The sequence below is a fragment of the Aethalodelphis obliquidens genome, unplaced genomic scaffold (assembly GCF_003676395.1).
Source record: "Aethalodelphis obliquidens isolate GAN/ISIS:26980383/991018 unplaced genomic scaffold, ASM367639v1 scaffold13, whole genome shotgun sequence".
NCBI lineage: Eukaryota > Metazoa > Chordata > Mammalia > Artiodactyla > Delphinidae > Aethalodelphis > Aethalodelphis obliquidens.
In genome coordinates, this window is record NW_020837957.1 from 28,219,035 (window position 1) to 28,244,368 (window position 25,334).

Below are 25,334 nucleotides of genomic sequence, written 5' to 3' on the forward strand. Positions count from 1 at the left end.
AAAAAAAAAAAAAAAAAAAAGTTGGAACTTTTTAATGATTTATTAATAAAAAGAAAAATTACAATAAATAAGTAAAAATTTTATATTTCTTTAATCTTATTTGTGGGTACATGGGTATCTGATATTTTCTATACTTTTCTATAAACTATAATATTTCCAAAAATTTTTTTTCTTTTCTTTTTTTATTTGCGGTATGCGGGCCTCTCACTGTTGTGGCCTCTCCCACTGCAGAGCACAGGCTCCGGACACGCAGGCCCAGCGGCCATGGCTCACAGGCCCAGCCGCTCCGCGGCACATGGGATCTTCCCGGACCGGGGCACGAACCCGTGTTCCCTGCATCGGCAGGCAGAATCTCAACCACTGCGCCACCAGGGAAGCCCCCAAAGGTATTTTTTACTTGGTTTTGATTCCTCTCTTCCTCCTCTTCACCCTCACACAGTCACTAAGACTCTGACTCTTAAACTAGTAACACAAAAGGATAGAAACAATATATTTTTTAAAAGATTACAGGCTAGCAAAAAAAAGTGATGAAAAGGGAAAGGCAGGGGAGAGGACTGAAAGAGATAAGAGAGATAGTCTCAAAGGAAATGAATTGATATCAGTGTCCAAATGTCATGGGCTTCTGTAAGAGAGCAAAGTCTACGTAAAATAATAGGATACAATATGGCATAATAAAGAAATTCATGCATCTAGGTTATGATATACTATATTTGGCACAAATGCTTAAGGTCTGAATATAAGAACTAGTCAAGTTCCAGACTGTGATCTACCTGCAGACAGCACCTAACTGAGAAGTAGGTCTAAACTGTGGATTAACTGAACAAATGATGATGTGATTAAAACACTGTTTTTTTTTTCTATTGCTTTAATGCTTTTAACATTAAATTTGCTTAGTTGTCACTCAAACCAAGATGACAAAAAATATAAAGGCAATATGTTTTTGATTAACACTACACTTTTACCTGTATCATGCATTCAAACTGGTACATACAAAGGCCTAATTCTGCCATAGTTGGTTTAAAAAGTTCACGAAGTCTATAATCTTGCATTAATTTAACAAATACACAGAAAGCTTCTTCTTCTGGCATCTGCATTAGGAGGAAAAAAGCAACATAGGTTAATGTTCTGTGATATGCAAATAAGCTAAACACATTTAAACTAAGTACCCATCCAACTATAAACAATGTTGTTATTTTGGTTTTTATTGTCATTAACTTTTTCTTCTACTGGAGCATAATTGCTTTACAATGTTGTGTTAGTTTCTGCTGTACAATGAAGTGAATCGGCTATATGTGTATATATATATCCCCTCCCTCTTGGACCTCCCTCCCACCCATCCCCCCCATCACCCCACCCATCTAGGTTGTCACAGAGCACCGATCTTAGCTTCCTGTGCGTTATAGCATGTACCCACTAGCTATTTTACACATGGTAGTGTATATATGTCAATCCTGAGTGCCATGTGGTACAATATTAAGAGCAATGGACTAGAAATCAGAAGCTTCTAATTTCCCATTCTATCACCAACAATGAGAAGTTAGACAAATCTTACAGCCTCTGAGACCAGCTGCCTCACTTGCCTTACTCATGAATTCAACCAACAAATATTCATTTAAAGCCAGATACTTCTCTCTCTGAGTATAAACCAGTGAACAAAATAAACAGTATCTACCCTCAAGCAGACTGAACCTTCTAGTTGGGGGAGACAGATAATACATGGAATAAATCAATTAATATATATGTCAGATGGTGAGAAGTGCTATGGAAATAAAACAAAGTAGAGCAAGAGGGAATCCCGGGGAGCTACACTGCTATTTATATATAGATAGGTCAGGTCTTGATAAGGTAACATTTGAGCAAAATACTGCAGTAAGGGAACAACTGAAGAAAGAACAGTCCTGGAAGAATAATACAAAGGTCTTGAAATGGAATCACAATTGGCATGCTCAAGGAACAACAAATAGGGGACTACTAAATTAGTAGTAATGTTACAAATGAAAGTATGGTTATGGAGGAGAAATAAAGGGTACCAAATTACATAGGATTTTAGAAGCCACTGTAAGGATGTGGACTTTTACCTTAAGTGAGATAGGAAGCCTTTCAAGGGTTCCAAGCAGAAACAATATGGCGTAAGTGTTAAAAGAACTTGTAAAATAAGTTTTAAAAAAACCTGTAATTAGAGTTTTAAAGGTTCCAATTTCACATTTTATGTGTAACTCACTAGATAATCATATCAACTAAGATAATGAACGTAAAAGCTCTGTAATAAGAATATGTAGGCACGTAACACTTATACAAATTATTTTGTGGTCTTTTTTTTTTTTTTGGCCTGCCACATGGCATGCAGGGATCTTAGTTCCCCAACCAGGGATGGAACGCATGCCCCCTGCAGTGGAAGCGTGGAGTCCTAACCACTGGAGGGCCAGGGAATTCCCCTGTGTGGCTTTTCTTAAAATAAAATTTTCTAATGTTCATTCACTCACATTATACCAGTGTGTTTCAAAAGACGAAACCTCAAAGGGTCTCTAGGCACTCTTCTTACTGAAGACTACTTTTATTAACAATACACTTTTCCTGGCCTTGACACAGCCATGGACAGGAGCCAAGAGTTATTCTTGGCAAAACCCATACTTCCTTCCTTCCTCCCAAAACACATAGCCACAGTTTTGCCTTAGAGACCATCCTTATTAATCCTGTCAAGGTTTATAGCCCCACTGATTTTTATATCAGTTACTGCAAGAAACCATACCTCCCAGAACTCTCATCCCATGTGTTTGGTTCTATTGCTCCCATAATTTAACACCATTTCCAAAATTCCCGAAACCTTTTCCACAGTACTTTCTGAACTTGATAATACGCCATCAACAAAATATCCTACCTATACCCTCAATCTGTTTACCAAATGTTCTTTCACTGTCTTTCTCTAAGTGAAACCTGATTCCCCCGAAGAATACTTCAACACCGAAACCTGGCTCTCTCCTGAGGTGGCTGTTTTCTCTCCCAGAGCACTGGAAGAGGCCTGGGGTAGAGAGGTTTATGTCCCTCCTTGGACCTCAATGCCTCACTGCCATTGCATTAACTGCCCCTTCTCTCTGAAACATATACCAGCAGATATTGCCCTTTACTCCTCTTTCTTGCACCATCTACAAACCTCTGGAACAACCCCCAACCCCAAACTCCATTCATTTTCATGAGGATTAATTCCCTGGCCTAGCAGATCTTTGACTCCTTTCCTCCAATGATCCTGGCAGGTAGTTACTAGTGCAGGCTCTAGGGCCACACCACCTGAGGTTCAAATCCCAGAGTGATACTTTTAAAGTATGAATCAGATCACATCACTCCACTGCTCAAAACAATCTAGTGCCTCCCCATATCCTCAGTAAAAGTCAAAATGCTTACAAGGTCCTACATGATGTGGCCCCTTACTACTTCTCCAAACTCATCTCCCACAACTACCTTCCGCTTTCCACTTTTCCCTCCACCCCTCAACTCCAGTCACAGTGAGAATGAGTCAATTTCTCTCCCTTTTCTGCCTTGTAAGAACTTCTTCTCCTCTGAACATATCAAATAATTCATTCCCTCTCTCCTCCACAATAGCACTGATATAGAAATTGGGAGAAGGTTTTAAAAATGGTGATATTTTAAAAAATAAGTTGAAATGATTGAATAAAAGACCAAAAGGAGGTAGAAAAAATACTATCACTGGGTCCCTCTCAAAAAGATTGAAACGATAGTCACAAAATGAAAAAGTGTGACACCAAGTAAAATATAAATATGAAGAACAATCACCCAGTTGTTTTATAGTCATTCCTTTTATGATAAAGAAATCTGCACACTTGAGTCTTACAGCAATGTGTTTCTACATACTTTCTCTATGACACTGAGTTAATAAGAATCACTGAGTTCTGAACTCAGTGCAGAACTGAGTTGCAAAAACAAGCCCACATGATCAAATGAAGTTATCTCCAAGGTTTCTTTTCAGATCATATTTTAGTCTGAGACTAAATATAGAGTATGATAGACTTTTTTTTTTAATTTCAATAAGGCTGGAGAGGTAAGACAACGTGCTATTTCCCTTCAAAGTTATGACTGATTGTCCCTGTCCTTGACTTCTGAAAACACCCCACCCAAAATAAGTCACTGCCAATGGAAATACATGTTATATCCCCAGGGCAGTAAAAGTGACTGAGTACCTCTATTATAGAGCCTATAGTAAAACAGGCATAACAAGCCCTCAGCTCTGTGACAAATAAAATTACTGTATAAATTTCCAAAGACGTTGTACATGATAAATAAGATTTTCTTTTCTTTTCTTTTCTTTCTTTCTTTTTTTTTTTTTTTTGTGGCTGCGCCGCGCAGCATGTGCGATCTTAGTTCCCCAACCAGCGATAGAACCTGCCAGGGAAGTTCCATAAATAAGATTTTCATACCAACACTTTAATCAGTCCTCCTTGGCTGAGAAAAGATTATTCGTCATTAAATATTGACATATAAGTTAAGATTTAAAAGTAGATACAGGCTTTAGAGAATATTATGGTCCAAATGTAGATAAGGTGAAATTTGATTTAGTGGCAGGATATCTACTGTATGTTATTTTCAATACTTTTAATATTTTAAAATGCAAACTAAATGTTCCTATTTAGACTATGTTTAGGGGGAAATACCCAATATCTACTTACTAAAACAAGGATGATATTTAAGTTCTCCAACTTTAATAAAGAACTTAATTGGACATTTAATACTTATACTAACTTACCTGCATAAGCAACAATCCAACTATAAAAGCACTTCCTTGACAGTAACCAACCTCACGATCCACTAAAGAATATGCCTAAAAAGTAAAAAATGTTGTTCAAAATACTTTCACATGATTTATCATACCTTCCTTCTCTAAAAGCCTAAAGACAGTAAGAAGGTGGATTAAAGACCATTTTTTTTAGAGAAGCTCTTGCTTGCTTTATTGTAGATGTTACCCTATCCTGTAAGTATTTTAAAAGCAAATGATTTACCACATAAAATTTTATTTTGATGATTTCCCAATTAGGAACTGACAACTCCTAAGGACAAGAAAATAAAGGAATCTGTACTCAGGAAAGTGACAAAGCTTAAAAATCATTAAAAATATATATCTGACAAAGATCAAAACTAGAGTAGGATGAAGGCGAAGCACTGACAAAATTGAAATGATTTAACAAGAAATCAACATTTCATGGAGGTAGCTAGAAGGAAAAGGAATTATGCAAAGGGAAAAGGCAACATTGGAGAAAAAATTACAATGGCACACACTTTTAAGGGCTAAGAGCTCTTAGCAATGCTGGCCACAGCAAGCGAAAAATTTGCTCCCAGATTGTGACTCATAGAAGGTGAATTATTCATTCTCATGGAAGATATTCTCTATGGTATGTATAGTGATTTATAGGTTATTTGATTTCAGTCAACTGATACCAAGCAATGTGAGGAATTTTCTAAGAGTTCTCCAAACTAGACAATAATCTAGCATCAGAATTAAAGCCAAAATTATGCTAAAGTCAAATTTATTGCCAAAGCAACTGATTACTGGGGTGAGAGTTCATACTTCATTATGAGAAATGTTTAATTTCAACCTCCTGAGAATTCATTTCATCTCAAAAAATGAATAAATAGAACTTACCTTCATTACATTAAACAAAACCTCCTGTCCAAGACTATCTTTTTCCTTAAAAAAATTGTGTTCAGGATAAGTTCTAGCAATGTCCCTTCGGATCAATTTTTCACAAGGTGAGGTCATTTTCAGGAGTTCTGAATACTGATCCTTAATTGGCATACTTTGTGCACTGCACAAAAGTTGCCAAACTATTGCTCTAAAATGATGGGGTATCCCTTTACGAACAAGTTCCTACAAATAAAAATAAAAATAAAAATGTTTAAGTGACTTATTTAGGCTTCCTACCTTGAAAGCCAAAGAAGACTTATTGGAGGTTGGAGTAGAATAGATGACTTTCTCAAATTTATAATTCACAAAGCTACTTTTATAAAAATAAGACTAGGGAACTTTTTAACCAAGGCTACGATTTGGCTAAGATACGGGTATATTCTGTTCTGATCAGAGGGACAACAATGCCACAGATAAATTCTTGTCATTTCACTCAGAGTATGGCCTCTAAAGGTATTAAGGACCTGATAATCTGCAGAGCTGTGAATGATGGCACTGTAACCATCATCTTTCAAAGGGCTGTTTTATGTTTTAAAATAAAAAAAGTAAAATACTGGTAACTGAAGGATATAGGATGTCACAACTTCCATTTCTGAATCTATAAAATAAGAGAATTTAATATCTAAAATAATTTTCAGCTATATATTTCTACAATTAGGAGACCTCTATAACAATTGATAGCTACAAACCAAAACTTCTATGGGCACAAATATATAAAGCAGACCTCTTCATCATAGCACTTGGGAAGTATTGAATCTGATTTTTTTTAATCCTCTATTAATTGATGCCTCATGCCCTTTCGGATAAGAGGAAGGACTTAAGCAAAGAATATGAATACCTTAACTTGCTTTTCCTTCTTTTTGCGCACATCTTCCCATTCATTAACAATTCTTCCCCAAAGAATCCAAGAGTCTTCTTCAAGGTGACTGAGGTTGCTGGAGGCTGATGAACTTGATACAAGGGAGGAGCCACTGTTTCTTCTTGATCCATTTACAGATCTTAAAGATTTACTATCTGTTTCTAACAATCTAAAACATAATTAAAAATTGCTCAACATCTCACGTGACACTAGATGACATGATGATACTTAAGAGCTTCACTACTGCAATTTAGCCATGGTTTTAAAATATATATAATTTCAATAATATTTGGTCAGCATCTATAAAATTAACTGCTGTATTTTTTCTACTAAGCATACAATTTCAAAATTTGAAATAGTAAATTATGTTAAATATTTTACTATTAGTCCTCTCATAATTTCCCTTCATCACCACTAAAAATTAAAAGAAATCTTCTGGTGAGAAAAGTGATTGGGAGGGCTTCAGGAAAAAAAAATTACTTGGAAGAGGTATAACCAATTCTATGAAAGAACTAACCCTATCATGTTTACAATGTGTCTAGGGCTAAAAAAGTAAGGCAGACACACAAATTAATCAAATCCCTAGTCTTTTTTCATTTTGCTTTTACCGATGCATAACTAACCTGCCCAAACAAAAAGTGTTTTGTTTGGCCCATGCAATGTTTGAGTAAAAAACTGAATAATTACTAAAACTAAAATTAGAAGATTTCATTTATCTGTTTATATACACATATATTTATATTTATTTACAATTCTGGACTCTCTTGAAAAATAAAAAGATAGGGACTAGGCCCACATTCCTAAACAGAAACAACAGGATGTAGCAGAATAGGAGCTTCTCCCTTTAAATGAGAAAGGACTTTAATCCACTAACTCTCCATAATCCCTACTATCTCCCAAAAACTCAGGCCAACTAACAGCTGTCATTTATCATTAGACTTGCACTTTTAAACTGAAACGTCTTTACTCTTAAGGCCCTGTTTAAGGCCTCTTCCTTATCTGTAGAATGATGGGTTAATATAATTTCAGAGATCCATTCCATGACTCATTACAACATCAAATCCATTATTTCTTTCACATGTACACAGGCTATTAAAAAAAAAGGCTGGAAAAATGTGGCTCTATCGTTATAAAGATGTAAATTACATGTCATTCAATAGATTATTAAAACATCTATTTAGGTATTTAACATGGCTACTATTTACTTCCAGTAACTCCTTCAGAAAATCATCTGCTTAGGCAAGAAATACTCCCAATACTAATTTATGACATATAAAAAATAATTAAGAAAAGAAACATATGAGTCAAATTATACCAAGCAGATTATAAAAACACCCTTTGTGAGCCATATTTATATCTTGCTTAACTTTACATCCCTTTATATCATCTTTGTATTTAGCTCAATACAAAGTATACTGAACACTGACTGAATCGAAATAAAATCAAAATCCCCATATTAAAAAATACTGTCAAATACCAGATAGTCATATTCAATAACACAGTAATATAAACTGTACTCATTCTATCCTTATTCATGGGATAATTTAATACATTTTTTACGGCAACAATAAATTAAATAAAATGTCCCCAATATTTCTAAGAACAGAAAAACTTACAAAACAGCCAAATTCAGGGTCAACTCTTTGCTATAAATATTCTTTATCTGAAAAAACTAATTAGGACTTTTCCCTGGCAGCACACTGGTTAAGAATCCGCCTGCCAATGCAGGGGACATGGGTTTGAGCCCTGGTCCAGGAAGATCCCGCATGCCGCAGAGAAATTAAGTCCGTGCTCCACAACTACTGAGCCTGCGCTCTACAGCCCGCGAGCCACGACTACTGAAGCCCGCGCGCCTAGAGCCCATGCTCTGCAACAAGAGAAGCCACCACAATGAGAAACCCGCCCACCGCAAGGAAGAGTAGCCCCCGCTTGCCGCAACTAGAGAAAGCCGGCATGCAGCAACGAAGACCCAATGCAGCCAAAAATAAATAAATAAAATAAATTTATATAAAAAAAGAAAAAACTAATTAATGATGTTTTGCTTTAAATACTATTTTTCCCATGTTATTTTAGTAAGTCCATAATATATCTTATGAAAAAATTAGTGTATGTATTTAAGTAATTTTATGTATGACTCTAAACCTTAAGAATTATAAATGGAATACAGAAACAAACTTTACAGAAATAACCTGAACCTAAGTTCTTCATTTCACTTATTCACTGAATGCTTGCTATATGCCAAATAATTAAATTGCACCACTACCATTAACAAAGAGACACGCAGTTAAAAAGAAAATAATGGTATTTCCTAAGCTAAACATAAATTTGAGATATAATGAAAGTATAGATGAAAAAGTACCCAAATAGAAGTTTTCTTTTATTTTTTCTTTTAAGAGTCAGAAGGGTCTCAGAGATCCCCACGTTGTAACTTTAAGTATAAGCAGGAAAGCCAAGTGAATCCATGGGCAGATTAGAGAAAAGGGTTAAGCAGTTCACCTTCAGAGGACAATGAAATAAGTAACATAAACAAATATACAAAACTGTGAAAAACATTTACAAATGAAATATTCCAAGTAAAGACATTACATTATATTGTCTCTGCCTTAATTCACATATTAAAAAAAAATGACTCAAAATGGACAATAGGCCTGAATATAAAACCTAAAACTATATAACTCCTAGAAGAAAACAGGAAAAAGTCTTCACAACCTTGGAATAGGCAAAATTTGTTAATGGGACACAAGGAAACACTAACATTAAAGGAAAAATCTGATTAAAAAAATACTAAATTGGACTTCAAAAAGCTCTGTTTTAAGAAAATGAAAAGGTACGTCACAAACTGAAAAAAAAAAATCCTTAACATATGCATCTGACAAAAAGGACTGGTATCCAGAGTACATGAAGAACACTTAAAATTGATAATTAAGAAGGCAAACAACACATTTTTTAAAAAATGAGTAAGAGACTTAAACTGACACTTTCCAAAACAAAATAGTCAAGTAGTCAATAAGCAACTGAAAAACATTCAACATCCTTAGTCACCAGGGAAACCCAGGTTAAAACCACACTATGTACACATTAGAATGGCTACAATTCTAAAGACTGGCCATACCAAGTGTTACTAAAGATGGGAGCAGTTGTGACTTTCATATAACCATGTCAGAAGTATGTAAGAGTTCAACCACTTTGAAGAACTGTTTGGCAATTCTTTACAAAGTTAAACACATTTTTATATGACACAGCAAGAGAAATGAAAACCTACATCCACAAAAAGACTTGCAATTGAAAGTTCAGAAGAGCTTTATTTCTAGCCAAAGCCCAGAAACAACCCCAATATCCAGAAAAATAATCAAATTGTGATATATTCATTCACTGCATATATATTCACTGCAACACTATTCAGCAATAAAAAGAAACAAACTTTGATACATACATGAATCTTATAAACATTAGGTGAAAGAAGCCTGATGCAAACAAGTACATGCTATATGATTCTACTTATAAGAAGTTCAAGAACAAGCCTTCACAGATTGTAGAAGAAAAGCCTTCCTAAACATGACACCAAAAGAACAAGTAACAATAAAGAATATGTATAAATTGGACTCATCAAAATTTTAAATGTTTTGTACCTCACTGGATGCCATCAAGGAAGTGAAAAGAGGGACTTCCCTGGTGGTGCAGTGGTTAAGAATCCGCCTGCCAATGCAGGGGACACGGGTTTAAGCCCTGGACCGAGAGGATCCCACATGCTGTGGAGCGACTAAGCCCGTGCGCCACAACTGCTGAGCCTGTGCTCTAGAGCCCATAAGCCACAATTGCTGAGCCCACGCGCTGCATCTACTGAAGCCCGCGTGCCTAGAGCCCATGCACTGCAACTAGAGAAGCCACCGCAATGAGAAGCCCAGGCACCGCAACAAAGAGTAGCCCCCGCTCGCCGCAACAAGAGAAAGCCCGCGCGCAGCAACGAAGACCCAACACAGCCAAAAATAATAAATAAATAAAAATAAATTAAAAATTCAAAAACTAAATACATAAAAATAATAAAAAATAAAAGAAAGTGGAAAGAAAACCCACAGAATGGGAAAAATATTTGTAACCCATGAGTCTTCTATCTAGACTACATAGATAACTCTTACAACTCAATAAGAAAAAGACAAACAAACCAATTTAAAAATGGGCACAGGGACTTCCCTGGTGGCACTGTGGTTGAGAATCCACCTGCCAGTGCAGGGGCCACGAGTTCAATCCCTGGAAGATCCCACATGCTGCGGAGCAACTAAGCCTGTGCACCGCAACTACTGAGCCTGCACTCTAGAGCCCGCAAGCCACAACTACTGAGCCTGTGTGCCACAACTACAGAAGCCCGTGAACCTAGAGCCCATGCTCCGCAACAAAGAGTAGCCGCTGCTTGCCACAACTAGAGAAAGCCTGTGCGTGGCAACGAAGACCCAAGGCAGGCAAAAATTAATTAATTTTTTAAAAATAAAGCAATCATTTAAAAAAATAAAAAATAAATAAAAACGGGCGCAGAATAAGAAAAGACAATTCTCCAAAGATATAGAAATGGCCAATAAACACATAAAAAGATGCTCAACATCACTAATGATTAGGGATATGCCAATCAAAACCATAACAACACACCACTTCACAACCACTAGTATGGCTATAATCAAGAAGACAAATAATAAGTGTTGGTGAAGATATGGAGACACAGGAACCCTCAGACACTACTGATGGGAATATAAAGTGGTTAAAACCACTTCGGGAAATAGTCTGGCAATTCCTTAAATGGTTAAACAAAGAATTACCATACGAATCAGCCATTCTACTCTTAGGTATATATTCAAGAGAAATGAAAATCTATGTCCACACAAAACTTATACAACGAATGTTCATGGCAGCATTATCCATAATAGCCAAAAAGTGGAAACAATCCAAATGTCCATCAAGTGCTGAATGAATAAAAACACTGGTATATCCATAAGGTGTAATATCATTCAGTCTTGAAAATAAATGAAGTAGTGATACATGTTACAACATGGATGAACCTTGAAAACACTATGCTAAGTGAAAGAACCAGTCACAAAAGGAAACATATTGTATGATTCAATTTATAGGAAATAGCTAGAATTCAGAAAGTAGATTAGATGCTGCTGAGGACTGGAGTGGGAGTAAGGGGAACAAGAAGGAATGGGCAGTGGCTGCTAATGGATACAAAGTTTCTTTGGGGGGTGATGAAAATGTTCTAAAATTGATTGTGGTGATTGGTTGCACAACTCTGTGAATACATGAAAAAACACTCAATTGTACACTTCATATGTGTGAATTGCAGTATATGAATTATAGCCCCCAAATGCTGTTATATCGAAAAAAGAACAAATGAAATATATCCATGGCAATAAAAATCAGATGAAAAGTTTCAGGTGGTGGGGTTGCTAAAAAGGGCACAAATGAATATTCTAAGATGACAGAAATTGTCTCCGTGTTAATGGTCTGTGGGTTATACACAGGTGTATACATCTATCAAAGCTCTAACTGTACACTTAAGAACTGTGCATTTCTCTGTTGCAACTTATACATCAACTTTATAAAAATGTATTAAAAATACTGTCTCTGGTTAATGACATTAGGGGTAGTGAGAATTAGGTGAGAAACTACTGCTTTTTATTACTAGAAGCCCTTCAGAATTGTTTTAAAAACCATGACTATTACTATCACAAAAAACAGTAACTGTTTTTGATATATTAAGTGTATCTATTTCATAAAGAAAGGGAAATATGAACACGACTTCCTTTCTCTTTTTTCAAATTTGTTGGTCACTCTATCAAAATTTAGAATTTTCTAAGGAAAAATTTTATAATTTTTTTCCAGTGCTATGGATATAATGAAATCCTTCTGAGAGACCGCTAACATTTTCCAAAAGAAGTAACATTTGAATTGATACTATCAAGTCTCTCCCCAGTAGCTACTTAGTCATGGTATGTAGAAGAATTTACATACTAATTAAGAATATGTAGACCTTACAGAATGTGTAATTAAAATCAGATATTTTTATTTCTTTTTCCTAAAAGCAGTGATTAAAAAAAAAAAAAACCACCTCAGGAAGACTGCTAGACAGGTTGCCACCTAGTTTAAATTCAATTAAAATACTCTTGACATGGCAGTAGAGGCACAATGCCTGAAAATGCCAACAGTTTCCAAAGACTTTAGCCTGGCAACTGAGAAAGTGGTAATACAACAACATTACTCATGATCCATGGGCTAGTGAGAAGTCTATTCAAAACTTATTCAGTTATCTTCCTCTTCCCAAAGCACATGGGTTCACTGCCTTGCATGGATTTACTGTAATTTTTTTTTTTTTTTTTTTTTTTTTTTGCACTACGCGGGCCTCTCACTGCTGTGGCCTCTCCCATTGCGGAGCACAGGCTCCGGACGCACAGGCCCAGCGGCCATGGCTCACGGGCCCAGCCGCTCCGCGGCACGTGGGATCCTCCCAGACTGGGGCACGAACCCGTGTCCCCTGCATCGGCAGGCGGACTCTCAACCACTGCGCCACCAGGGAAGCCCCTACTGTAATTTTAAAAAAAAAAAAAAAGGAAACTACCTTCCCACCCCAACATAATTTCCTTATGACTAATACAAGAAGAAATTTATCAAATTAAGGAAAAGAATATTGGCCTGGTAGGAATATTGTACACTATAATGAAAGGCATTCCCCATAGGTATGTGTGGCCTGCTGCTATACAATAATTCAGAGGCCCAAATTTATTCATCCTCCTAGAATGCCAGACTAAGACATCAGAGTTGAATCTCTACTGACTGGGGAATAAATACATAGTCCTCAGTCTCCTAGCTAAGCAATTCCAAATTTCTGTACCTCCAGCTCTAAGGGCAGCATTCAAAATGGCTACAGCTCCACATTATCTGAGGTGGAGGTGCTAAAGCCAATTATCAGTTGGACTTCAAATAGTATCAAGGATGGAAAAAGTCTAGGATTGTTTGCTTGCAGAAGCTTAGAATACTTGGCAGAGAGAAAGCATTTCCAGTACCCTAATAGACAGGACTAGGGACTAAAGTGAGAACAAGGGAATATGCCAACAAAGAGAGTAATCAGGGTCTTTGGGTCTTATTTTAGAGAGATTACCTTCACCATATTCCTGCTACTGAGAAGTGAACCTTCACCTCACCAAGGGGTCACCTATCTGAGAAAAATGGTACTCTGTGCACTTCAATGATGGGTACATGAAAAAAAAAAAGTACCTTATGTATAGCAGGACATATTTGACAAACATGAAAGAAAAAAAACCCTCTACTTACTACAATACTATGAAAAATACAAAGGAGGAGAAGATAAAGAATGGGTTCTCTTTTGGGTTATTTGGAATATGAAGTACTTGTGGGACTTACCCACATAGATAAGAAGCCAAGAAGTTGAAAAGTCTACAAATGGAAACTGGGCAATTATTTGACAAACTTTTTGAATATCCTGCTGTACTCAGTATAATGCTTTCCTATGGATACCAGAAATAAGAGAGCAGGATACAAAAATGACAGGTCAACATGCCATTTGGGAATGTGTAAACTGCTAAGTTAATTTTTAAGAACTAAGGAAAGATCTAAGAAAGCTAAGGAAGAAAACTGCTATACAAGAAAAACACGTGGAAAGCTAAATACACTGGCACTTTATTGCAGAGGGAGCAACCTTTCAAACATAGGGTCAAACACTCTTGTAATGTTACACCAAACAAACAGGATATGAAACTGCATGGAGAAAGACAGCAGCTTGCTGGCTAAAAGAAAGGCAAATCAATAGCAACAAAATACACTTCTGACTCACAGGAGTCACACCCTTTCACAGCAACATCATCAAGCACGTATACAAGTCTCAGAACAAGAGAAGCAAGAAGGGACAATTAAGAGAAAAGACAAGGAATTAGCACAGGAAACAATTCAGAGACAACTCAGGAGGGAGGTGCCTAGACGACAAGAATCTCTCCAGTTCTGAAAGCATAGGGGTTTTCTTTGGCTTTTGTTTCCTAAGATGAGATCTCAGAGAAGGTGAATGCATGAGTCTTGCAGCCCCCTCTCAAATATTCTGATCAGAAACTGATGGTTGGCAATCTGTATATGTTCTTGGGAGATGTCTATTTAGGTCTTCTACCCATTTTTGGTTTGCATTGTTTGTTTTTTTGATATTGAGCTGCATGAGAGGCTTGTAAATTTTAGAGATTAATCCTTTGTCAGTTGCTTCATTTGCAAATATTTTCTCCCATGCTGAGGGTTGTCTTTTTTCTTGTTTATGGTTTCCTTTGCTGTGCAAAAGTTTTGAAGTTTCATTAGGTCCCATGTGTTTATTTTTGTTTTTATTTCCATTTCTCTACGAGGTGGTTCAAAAAGGATCTTGCTGTGATTTATGTCATAGAGTGTTCTGCCTCTGTTTTCCTCTAAGAGTTTGATAGTGTCTGGCCTTACATTTAGGTCTTTAATCCATTTTGAGTTTATTTTTGTGTATGGTGTTAGGGAGTGTTCTAATTTCATTCTTTTACATGTAGCTGTCCAGTTTTCCCAGCACCACTTATTGAAGAGGCTGTCTTTTCTCCATTGTATATTCTTGCCTCCTTTACCAAAAATAAGGTGACCATATGTGCATGGGTTTATCTCTGGGCTTTCTATCCTGTTCCACTCATCTATCTTTCTGTTTTTATGCCAGTACCATACTGTCTTAATTACTGCAGCTTTGTGGTATAGTCTGAAGTCTGGGATCCCGATTCCTCCAGCTCTGTTTTTCTTTCTCAAGATTGCTCTGGCTGTTCAGGATATTTTGTGTTTCCATACAAATTGTGAAATTTTTTGTTCTAGTTCTGTGAAAAATGCCATTGGTAGTTTGATAGGGATTGCTCTGTATCTGTAGATTGCCTTGGGTAGTATAGTCACTTTCACAATGTTGATTCTTCCAATCCAAGAACATGGTATATCTATCCATCTGTTTGTATCATCTTTCATTTCTTTCATCAGTGTCTCATAGTTTTCTGCATACAGGTCTTTTGTCTCCTTACGTAGGTTTATTCCTAGGTATTTTATTCTTTTTGTTGCAATGGGAAATGGGAGTGTTTCCTTAATTTCTCTTTCAGATTTTTCATCATTAGTGTATAGGAATGCAAGAGATTTCTGTGCATTAATTTTGTATTCTGCTACTTTACCAAATTCATGGATTAGAGAACAGTATGGAGGTTCCCTAAAAAACTAAAAATAGAATTACCATATGACCCAGCAATCCCACTACTGGGCATATACCCTGAGAAAACCATAATTCAAAAAGAAACATGTACCACAATGTTCACTGCAGCTCTATTTATAATAGTCAGGATATGGAAGCCACCTAAGTGTCCATCGACAGATGAATGGATAAAGAAGATGTGGCACATATATACAATGGAATATTACTCAGCCATAAAGCGAAATGAAATTGAGTTATTTTTAGTGAGGTGGATGGACCTAGAGACTGTCATACAGAGTGAAGTAAGTCAGAACGAGAAAAATAAATACCGTATGCTAACACATATATATGGAATCTAAAAAAAAAAAAAAAAAAAAAGGTTCTGAAGAGCCTAGGGGCAGGACAGGAATAAAGATGCAGACGTAGAGAATGTACTTGAGGACACGGGGAGGGGAAGGGTAAGCTGTGACCAAGTGAGAGAGTGGCATGGACTTATATATACTACCAAATGTAAAATAGATAGCTAGTGGGAAGCAGCCCCATAGCACAGGGAGATCAGCTCAGTGCTTTGTGACCACCTAGAAGGGTGGGATAGGGAAACTGGGAAGGAGATGCAAGAGGGAGGAGATATGGGGATATATGTATATATAGCTGATTCACTTTGTTATAAAGCAGAAACTAACACACCATTGTAAAGCAATTATAATCCAATAAAGATGTTAAAAAAAAATTTAAAAAAAGAAACTGATGGTTTACTGATTGCTTTATGCAGACACTCCAGACAGAAAGCATAGACACTGCAGACTGAAGCTAAGCTAGTTGCAACAGAAATAGTACAATAAATTCTTTTAATTAATCATATCATCAAATTCCTCAGGAAATCAGATAACCGATTAAAAATTTAAAACAATCCTATGAAAAGAAAAAGAATAAAGAGTTCGAGTGAAGATCTAAAGGCTTCTCCTATGATTAAAAATACATGAATTTTTAACGCAAAGACTTGAAAATACATGTTTTGTTCAGAAGCTTTTTACTACTTCCTTAAATGTTCATGGCTGTGTTATAGAGAGTATCCTTAGGAAAACTGAGGTAATGCTGTGGTGCTAAAATTAGAAACATAAAAGTTAGATCACCTAGATCAGCACTGTCCAATAGAAATATAACGCAAGCCCCTACATAATTTAAAATATTCTAATAGCCAAGTTTAAAGTATAAAGAAATAGTTGCAATTAATTTTAATAATTTATTTTATCAAATATAGTCAAAATATTACATATTTTTAGTATGTAATCAAAATTTTTTAATTAATGAGATTTTTTTTCCCCCCAAAATCAGCTCTTCAAAATCTAGAGTATATTTTACTCTTACAGCCCACCACAATTTAGACCAGCAACATTTCAGGAGCTCAACTGTCACATATGGCTAAAGGCTTCCATATTCGACAGTGTAGACTTAGATATTGGTAGGATACAAAGATATATAAATTAAGGTTTCAAAGATTCCTGCTTACCATATTTTAAAAAATAAATAAAATACATTTACTTTAGTTTAGAAGAACCATTTCCTCATCCTCATATTTCACTCCCCAAAATCTGCTAAAAAGTAAAATCTGATTCTAAATAACAGAACGCAAAAGGAAACAAACATGGTTGCAATGCCAAACTTTTAAACCACACAAATAATGGCCCGTTTAAAATTTAAATTAGCACTATTCCCCTCCTTAATTAAAATGCATTGCTATTACACTTGAACCTTACCTTCTTAAATTCATCTCAGCCAAAGCCTTTGTATTTTTAAAATGAAAAACACACTTAACACAGAAAAAAAAATAGCTGTCCCATTTCAACTTCAAGGCTATCAATAATTAACTTTCATCAAACAGATCTTTGACATTGTATTGAACCATTTCTTCACATCTTCCTGGGGTTGCCAGATGCACTGATTTTTAAAAAGTGATAACTGCAGCAAAACTATGGGAAGGAAAAACAGTTTCTTTATAGAATTTGGTATTTTCATGTTTCTTCAATTTTAATTTTCTAAAATACTGCCAAAGTATTTTATACTTTCTTAATCAAAGATGGTTAAACAACACAAGAGATTCATCTACATTTGCAAAAGAGAAGAAAACATCCTAAGTAAAAGCATTTCACCTGTTAGAAGTAACAGTTGTGTCTCAGTTTTTACTTTAGATACATAACTTGCATATCTACATTACAAACCACAGAAGTGGTCGGAGAAAATTTAGCTTATTATTCTTGCAATTTTTTCTTGGACTTAATACATTGCTGGGGTACTAGAGCAGAACAGGGGAAGGTGAGCTAGATCTTAGTGTTTGTCATTTTATTCTTTATTAAAGTCAGAAAGATGTGTTTTTCCACCAGGACTGTTCTCCTAAGGCAAAACAAAATATTGCTACATTTACCCATTCTCTACACATAAATCCTTCCCATGGATTCTGGGTTTTAATGATTTTTTTAAAAAGAGTGAGAGACTCAAAATGTGAACTCAAAAAAGTACAAAGTTTTGAGTAATTCCACACAAGAACAAAGGGTGAAAACCTTCTGCTTCTTTAACTTCTTCGAAGTCTTACTTGTCAAAATTTCTTTTCTAGACATCTTTAAACAATTCTAACAATTATTATTTAATTGTTAAGATATATGCCAAGCACATCTAGTATTCTGGAATAAATTGTGAATTACGTGAGAAAAAGTTCATCTATACACACATCACTTGCAACAATTTTTATATGGTGTTTTCTATATTTTAGTTATACAGTAATTATTGATCATAACCATAAGTTCAACTTTGGTCACTTACAAACTCAGGGCCAAAGTTATCTTTTGTGCGAACTACTTTTCCATGTAAGAACCAATTCAAAACTTATAAATTCTTTACATCCTTTAGCACCATCTGTAAGTGTTTTACTTTGCCAGTCCTGCCCTGGTTTTATATTCCACTAAGTTTTCCACACCATACACCTCCTTTTGAGAGTCCCCGCCACTTTGTTTTCTGTGAGCATCTATTTGCTCATAACTGCCTTCACACAACCCAACACTCCACTTTGCTCTTTCATGAGCCTCTTCCAAATTCATCTTATCCAAGAAACTTTGCCAATCTACATATTATGCTAGAAAACTACCTCCTCCTAAAACCTCAACCAAAAGACTTTGCTCTAAATCTTTCAAATGTAATAAGCAAAGGGGCACAAAGTTAATACCAATACACACATAAAACACACATAAAGTTATCATCATGTGGCACACCAAGCTTTCTATCTTACCCATCAAATGCTGAGAGCCAAAGACAACCCTTTAAAAGCACTTTCTAGGAAACAATAATCAGAAGGGGACAATTTCTATTGCCAGGTTTGAATGGGCTAACATTAGGTCTTCTTCTAGTTGTTCATTTGGGCCAGGTTCAAAATCACTAGCTTGTAAATTCTATTTCCAGGTAATTTCTTTCACGTCTCTATTTTCTGTCTCCATATCAACAGAAAGGGACCGAACCTGAGGACAGGTCATTTGAAAGCAAAAATTTCAACAACTACCTCAGCAATAAATTTTTTTAAAGCTGAGCAGAGTTAATATTCAGAATATGTAAGACTTTGGCCAACAGGCAACAATGGACAGCAATTTCTGAAACTCAGGAGATAAGTGAGGTAAGACCTATGACTGCCATCTTACCTCCCATGAGAGAGTTTCCAGATTCTGGCATGCGTAGGAAAAATTCAACAGATCCTAGTGAACTTTCTCAATTGAGTAGACAGAGCTGAGAGCATGAGGAGACCAAAGTGGCTAGAGTCCAAGGAAAAGAGTATCAGAGAGGTAAGAAGTACACAAACAAGACCTTCAGAGATTGACAGAGGATACTCATTAAGTATTCAGCTGGGAACTGATCAGCACATGTATGTAAGGAAACTACCCAAAGCTAGAGGGAAAAAAACACCAGAAAAGATTAGATTTAACAGTGGCCACCATTCACACAGGGCCAGGAATGGTATCTGTCCCCACCGGCCAGACTGGAAAACCTGTTTCAAGGCATATTGGGTAAAGTACACAAAAGGGTCGTGCCTCAGTAGGAGGGAATAATAGCCCTAGGCTGTGCACTACTCCAGAGCAAATTCTTTCCAAGTAACTTAACTGCATTCTTGAACAAAGCTCAAGAATATTTATAGGAAAAAAGCCAAACCAAGTGAGGTAAAATTCACAATGTGAGACATCCAATCAAATATTATCAGGCATGCAAAGAAGCAGAAAAATATAACCAATGAGAAGAAAAAGCAATTAATCAAAAGCAAACTGGTATTGATAGAAATGTTAGAACTACCAGACAAGGCCATTAAAAGTTATTAAGACTATACTTCTGTATATTCAAAACTTAAGTAAAGACAAACAACACTCAGCTCCACCTTCTAGAGATGAACAATGTGAGAGATGGAAAAACACACTGGATAGGATTAATGGCAAATTAGACATGGCAGATCACAATACAGAGAACTTGAATACAAAGCGATAAAAATTTTCCAGAAAGTGAACACGATATCAGTGAGCTGTGCAACAACTTCGAGTGGCCTAATATTTGTGTAATTAGAGTCACTGAGGAGGAGGAGAGAAAGGAACAAAAAAAATTTGAAGGGGCTTCCCTGGTGGCGCAGTGGTTCAGAGTCCGCCTGCCGATGCAGGGGACACGGGTTCGTGCCCCGGTCCGGGAAGATCCCACATGCAGCGGAGCGGCTAGGCCCGTGAGCCATGGCTGCTGAACCTGCACGTCTGGAGCCTGTGCTCCGCAACGGGAGAGGCCACAACAGTGAGAGGCCCACGTACCACACACACAAAAAAATTTTGAAAAATAAAATGGTTGAAAAGTTTCCAAATTTGAGGAAAATTATTAAGTCTACAAGAAGTTCAACAAAACCCCAAAGTAAGAAACATGCAGAAAACTACAATAAGGCACCTCAGAATCACTGCTTAAAACGAGGGATAAAGGACTTCCCTGTGTGGCTCAGTGATTAAGAGTCTACCTGCCAATGCAGGGGACACGGGTTCGAGTCCTGGTCCAGGAAGATGCCACATGCCGCAGAGCAACTAAGCCCGTGTGCCACAACTACTGAGCCTGCGCTCTAGAGCCTGCAACCCACAACTACTGAGACTGCATGCCGCAACTACTGAAGCCCAGGAGCCTAGAGCCCATGCTCCACAACAAGAGAAGCCACCGCAGTGAGAAGCCCATGCACCGCAACAAAGAGTAGCCCCTGCTCACCACAACTAGAGAAAGCCTGTGCGCAGCAATGAAGACCCAACGCAGCCAAAAATAAATACATTAATTAATTAATTAACAAAACCAGGGATAAAGAAAAACTCTAAAAGGAGACAGAGAGGAAAAATGGCACATTATATACACGGGAACAAAGATAAGGATTGCATCAGATTTCCTGATGTAAACAATACAAGAGTGAAGTCAATGACACATTACAGTACTGAAGGAAAACAAACAAAAAAAACAAACAAAAAGCCCTGTCAACCTAGAGTCCTATACTCAGAAAAAATATTTTTAAAAATCAAAGGCAAAATGAAGACTCAGACATACAGGAGTAACCCACACTACATGAAATATAAAAGCAAGTCCTCCAGACAGAAGAAAAATTCTATCAGTTGGAAATCTGGAGCTAAAAAAGAACCAAAGAGGGCTTCCCTGGTGGTGCAGTGGTTGAGAGTCCGCCTGCCGATGCAGGGGACGCGGGTTCGTGCCCCGGTCCGGGAAGATCCCACATGCCGCGGAGTGGCTGGGCCTGTGAGCCATGGCCACTGAGCCTGCACGTCCGGAGCCTGTGCTCCGCAACGGGAGAGGCCACAGCAGTGAGAGGCCCGCGTACCACAAAAAAAAAAAAAAAAAGAACCAAAGAGCACCAGAAATGGAAGCTATGTAGGCAAATATAAGATTTTTTCTTATTATTTCAATCTCATTTAAAAGATAATTGACTACTGAAGCAAAAATAATAATGTAGTATGGGGTTTATAACATATACAAAAGCAAAATGCATGATAAAACTAGCACAAAGGATTGGAGAGGAGAAATGGAAATGTACTATTCTAAGTTCTTACACTACGTGTGAAATGGTATGAGATCTCTTGAAGGCATACCGTGCTAAGTTAGTTAAGGATATATACTATGAACCATAAAGCAACCGCAAGAGGGAAGAGATATGGGAACATATGTATATGTATAACTGATTCACTTTGTTATAAAGCAGAAACTAACACACCATTGTAAAGCAATTATACCCCAATAAAGATGTTAAAAAAATAAAAATTAGAAAAAACAGTTATAGCCAATAAATCAACAAAAGATAAAACAGAATCATAAAGAACATTTCATTCAGTCAAAAGGCCGAAAAATTAAAAGATAAAGAACAGTAAAACAAGATGACAAATATAAACATAACCATATCAAGAATTACATTAAATGTAAATGATCTATTTTCCTCAAAACCTAGAAAATACTATGTTAAGTAAAAGAAGCTAGTCACAAAAGACTACCAATGAAATGTCCAGAATAGGCAAATCCATGGAGACAGAAAGTAGATTAGTGGTTACCAGCAGCTGGAAGGAGGGAGGAAAGGGGAGACTAATGGGTACAAAGTTTCTTTTGGGAGTCATAAAAACGTTCTGAAATTGGATAGTGGTAATGTTTGCACAACTCTGTGAATATACTAAAAATACCACTAAATTGTACACTTTAAAGGGATGGATTTTATGGTATGTGAATAATTAAGAGCACAATAACAATACAATAAAAATACTGGAAAAGGTGCTGAAATAATAATAAGCATGTATTTTCTAAGATCCAGCAAGAAGATTCTAATCCTCACTTCACTCTATAAGGAGTGTGAGTATGTGATCTGCTTTGGCCAATAAAATGTGAGTTGAAGTTATGTGTATCACTCTCTAGCAGATGTTTTAAGATATATTTCCACTATTTGCCATGAGTCTGGTTTATCCTGCATAGGGGCTGGTCACTGTTCCAGAAATGAAGTGTGCAGCAAAAATGTACTCAGCCTGCAGTTTCGGATGAACGTTAACGTGAGCAAGAAATAAAATTTTGTCATAATTTTTTTAAAAAGTGATCTAATTACTGTAATTAAAAGGCAAAGATTGTCAGATTGTATTTTAAAAAGCAAGAGCCACTATATGCTAACTGACAAACTTTAAAGATAAAGAAAAAAATAGAATAAAAGAATGGAAAAATATATAAAATTTTAACATTATTCAAAAGAAAGCTACAGTGACTAGATGAGATAAAGTAGATTTCTAAGCAAACAATATTACTAGGGATAATAAGTGCATTTCACAACAGGACATAACAATTCTGAACGTTTATATACACAATAATAAAACTTCAAGTTACATGAAACAAAGACTGATAAAATTTAAACAGAAATAAATCCACAATTATAGTTGGAGGTTTCAATACTCTTCTCTCAACATCTGACATCAATATCTGATACAACAAGTAAACATAAAACCAGCAAAGATACAGTAGACTTGAACAACACTATCAATCAATTTGAATCAATTAACATTTATAGAATACGCCACCAAACAACAGCTAAATACACAATCTTCTCAAGTGCACATAAAATATTTATCAAAACAGACCACACTCAGGACCATAAAATTTAAAGGGATGTTGCTAAAGCAGAGCTTTAGGAGAAACGTACAGCACTAAACACTTATATTAGAAAAGAGGAAAGATCACAAAGACATTACAAGGACACAAGACATTACAGATAAAGGTCAAAGATGTCGGAAGACAACTACAGACCAATTTCCCTCCTGAAAATAGATGCAAAAATTCCACACAAAATTTTAACACATCATATCCAACAATATTTTATAAAGACAGTAAACAATACTTTATAAAGACAGTATATAATGACTAAGTGGGGTTTATCCTAGGAATGCAAAGTTGGTTTAGCATTTAAAAATCAATGTAATTTGCCATATTAAACTAAAAGAGGAAAACGATGTAATCATTTCAAAAGATTCAGGAAAAGCATATGACAAAATCCAACTTCTGTTTCTTATAAACTCTCAGCAAATGAGAAATAAAAAGGAACTTCTTCAATTTGATAAAAGTCATCTACAGAAACCTACAATTAACTTCATATTTAATGCTTTCCCCTTAAGATCAGGAAAACAAGGCTATCTGTTCATCGTTTACACTCAAATTTGTACTGGAGGTACTAGTCAATTGCAATAAGGCAAGAAAAAGATATAAAAGGCATCCATATTGTAAAGGAAGACACAAACATGCTTTTATTCACAGACCACATGCTCATCTATGTAGAAAATCTAATGGAATCTAAAGAAACAACAAAACCTACCAGAACAAGTGAATTTATCAAGGCAGCAGGATACACGAATGACAAAAGAAAAATGATTGTATTTCTATATGGTAGCAATGAACAATCAAAAATTAAATTTACAAAAACAATAGCATGCACAAGTAATAAGTAAATGAGAAATATATTGTGTTCATGGGTGGAAGGCAATACTGTTAGGAATTCAACAGCATTCTGATTAAAATCTCAGCAAGCATTTTTGTACAAATTACTTCATGTAAAATTCACAAGGGTATGATAAACAGCAAAAATCGTCAAAAGAACAAAGATGGAGGATTAACACTATCTGATTTCAAGACCTATTAGAAAGCTACAATAATCAAGACAGTGTCATACTAACATTAAAGTAGACAAATAGATCAGTGGAACAGAAAAAGAATCCAGAAATAAGCACATAACGTATACAGACAACTGACTTTTGACAAAAGTGCAAAAGTAATTAAGTGGAGAAAGGACAGTCTTTTCAACAAATACAAAAACAAACATGCATATTCAAAAACTGAACTTTGATCTATGCTCTGTTTCATACAAATAAATTAACTCAAATGTACGACAGTAAATCTGAAACTTAAAAATATAAACCTTCTCAAAAAAAAAAATATATATATATATAAACCTTCTCTAACACAGGAGTCTACCTGTGTGACCTTGAGCCATCAAAAGCAAAGTCCATAAAAGAACAACTTCAAATTGGACTTAATTACAATTTAAAACTTTTGCTCTTCAAAAGATATTGCTAAGAGCATAAGCCACAGACTGCAAAAAAAATTTGAAAAACATATATATGGATAAAGGACTTGCACCTGAAATATATAAAGAACTCTTAAAACACAATAATAAGAAAGCAAACAACCTAATTTTTTTAAATGGGCAAAAATTTCAGACAGACATTTAATCAAAGATGACATATCAATGGCAAATAAGCACATAAAAAGATGCTCAACACCATTAGGGAAATGAAAATTAAAACCACAAGATACAAATACCTATTAGAATGGCTAAAATTAAAAGACTGTACCAAGCATTGGTAAGGATGTAGAAGAACTGAAATGTTCATACACTGATGATGAGAATGTGGAAAACTATAGGCCCTTTGGAAAACAGTTCGACAATTAAATGTACACCTACCATATAAACCAGCCATTCCATTCCTAGGTATCTACCC

At 36.0% G+C, this 25,334-nt stretch overlaps 1 protein-coding gene across 8 annotated transcripts in view; it reads right to left on the bottom strand.

Annotated features, from left to right (window-relative positions):
* EVI5 (ecotropic viral integration site 5) overlaps window positions 1-25,334 on the bottom strand; it is a 204,061-nt gene that overhangs the window by 126,796 nt on the left and 51,931 nt on the right. For 5 of the 8 annotated variants that reach the window (XM_027114338.1, XM_027114337.1, XM_027114336.1 and 2 more), the window contains exons 3-6: window positions 6,531-6,720; window positions 5,651-5,875; window positions 4,757-4,831; window positions 963-1,088 (exon numbers count right to left, since the gene is read on the bottom strand). In XM_027114338.1, the coding sequence (XP_026970139.1) occupies window positions 963-1,088; window positions 4,757-4,831; window positions 5,651-5,875; window positions 6,531-6,720 (616 nt within the window). The remainder of the gene's footprint in view (window positions 1-962; window positions 1,089-4,756; window positions 4,832-5,650; window positions 5,876-6,530; window positions 6,721-25,334) is intronic. The other 3 variants (XM_027114335.1, XM_027114339.1, XM_027114340.1) reach the window with 3 other exon arrangements.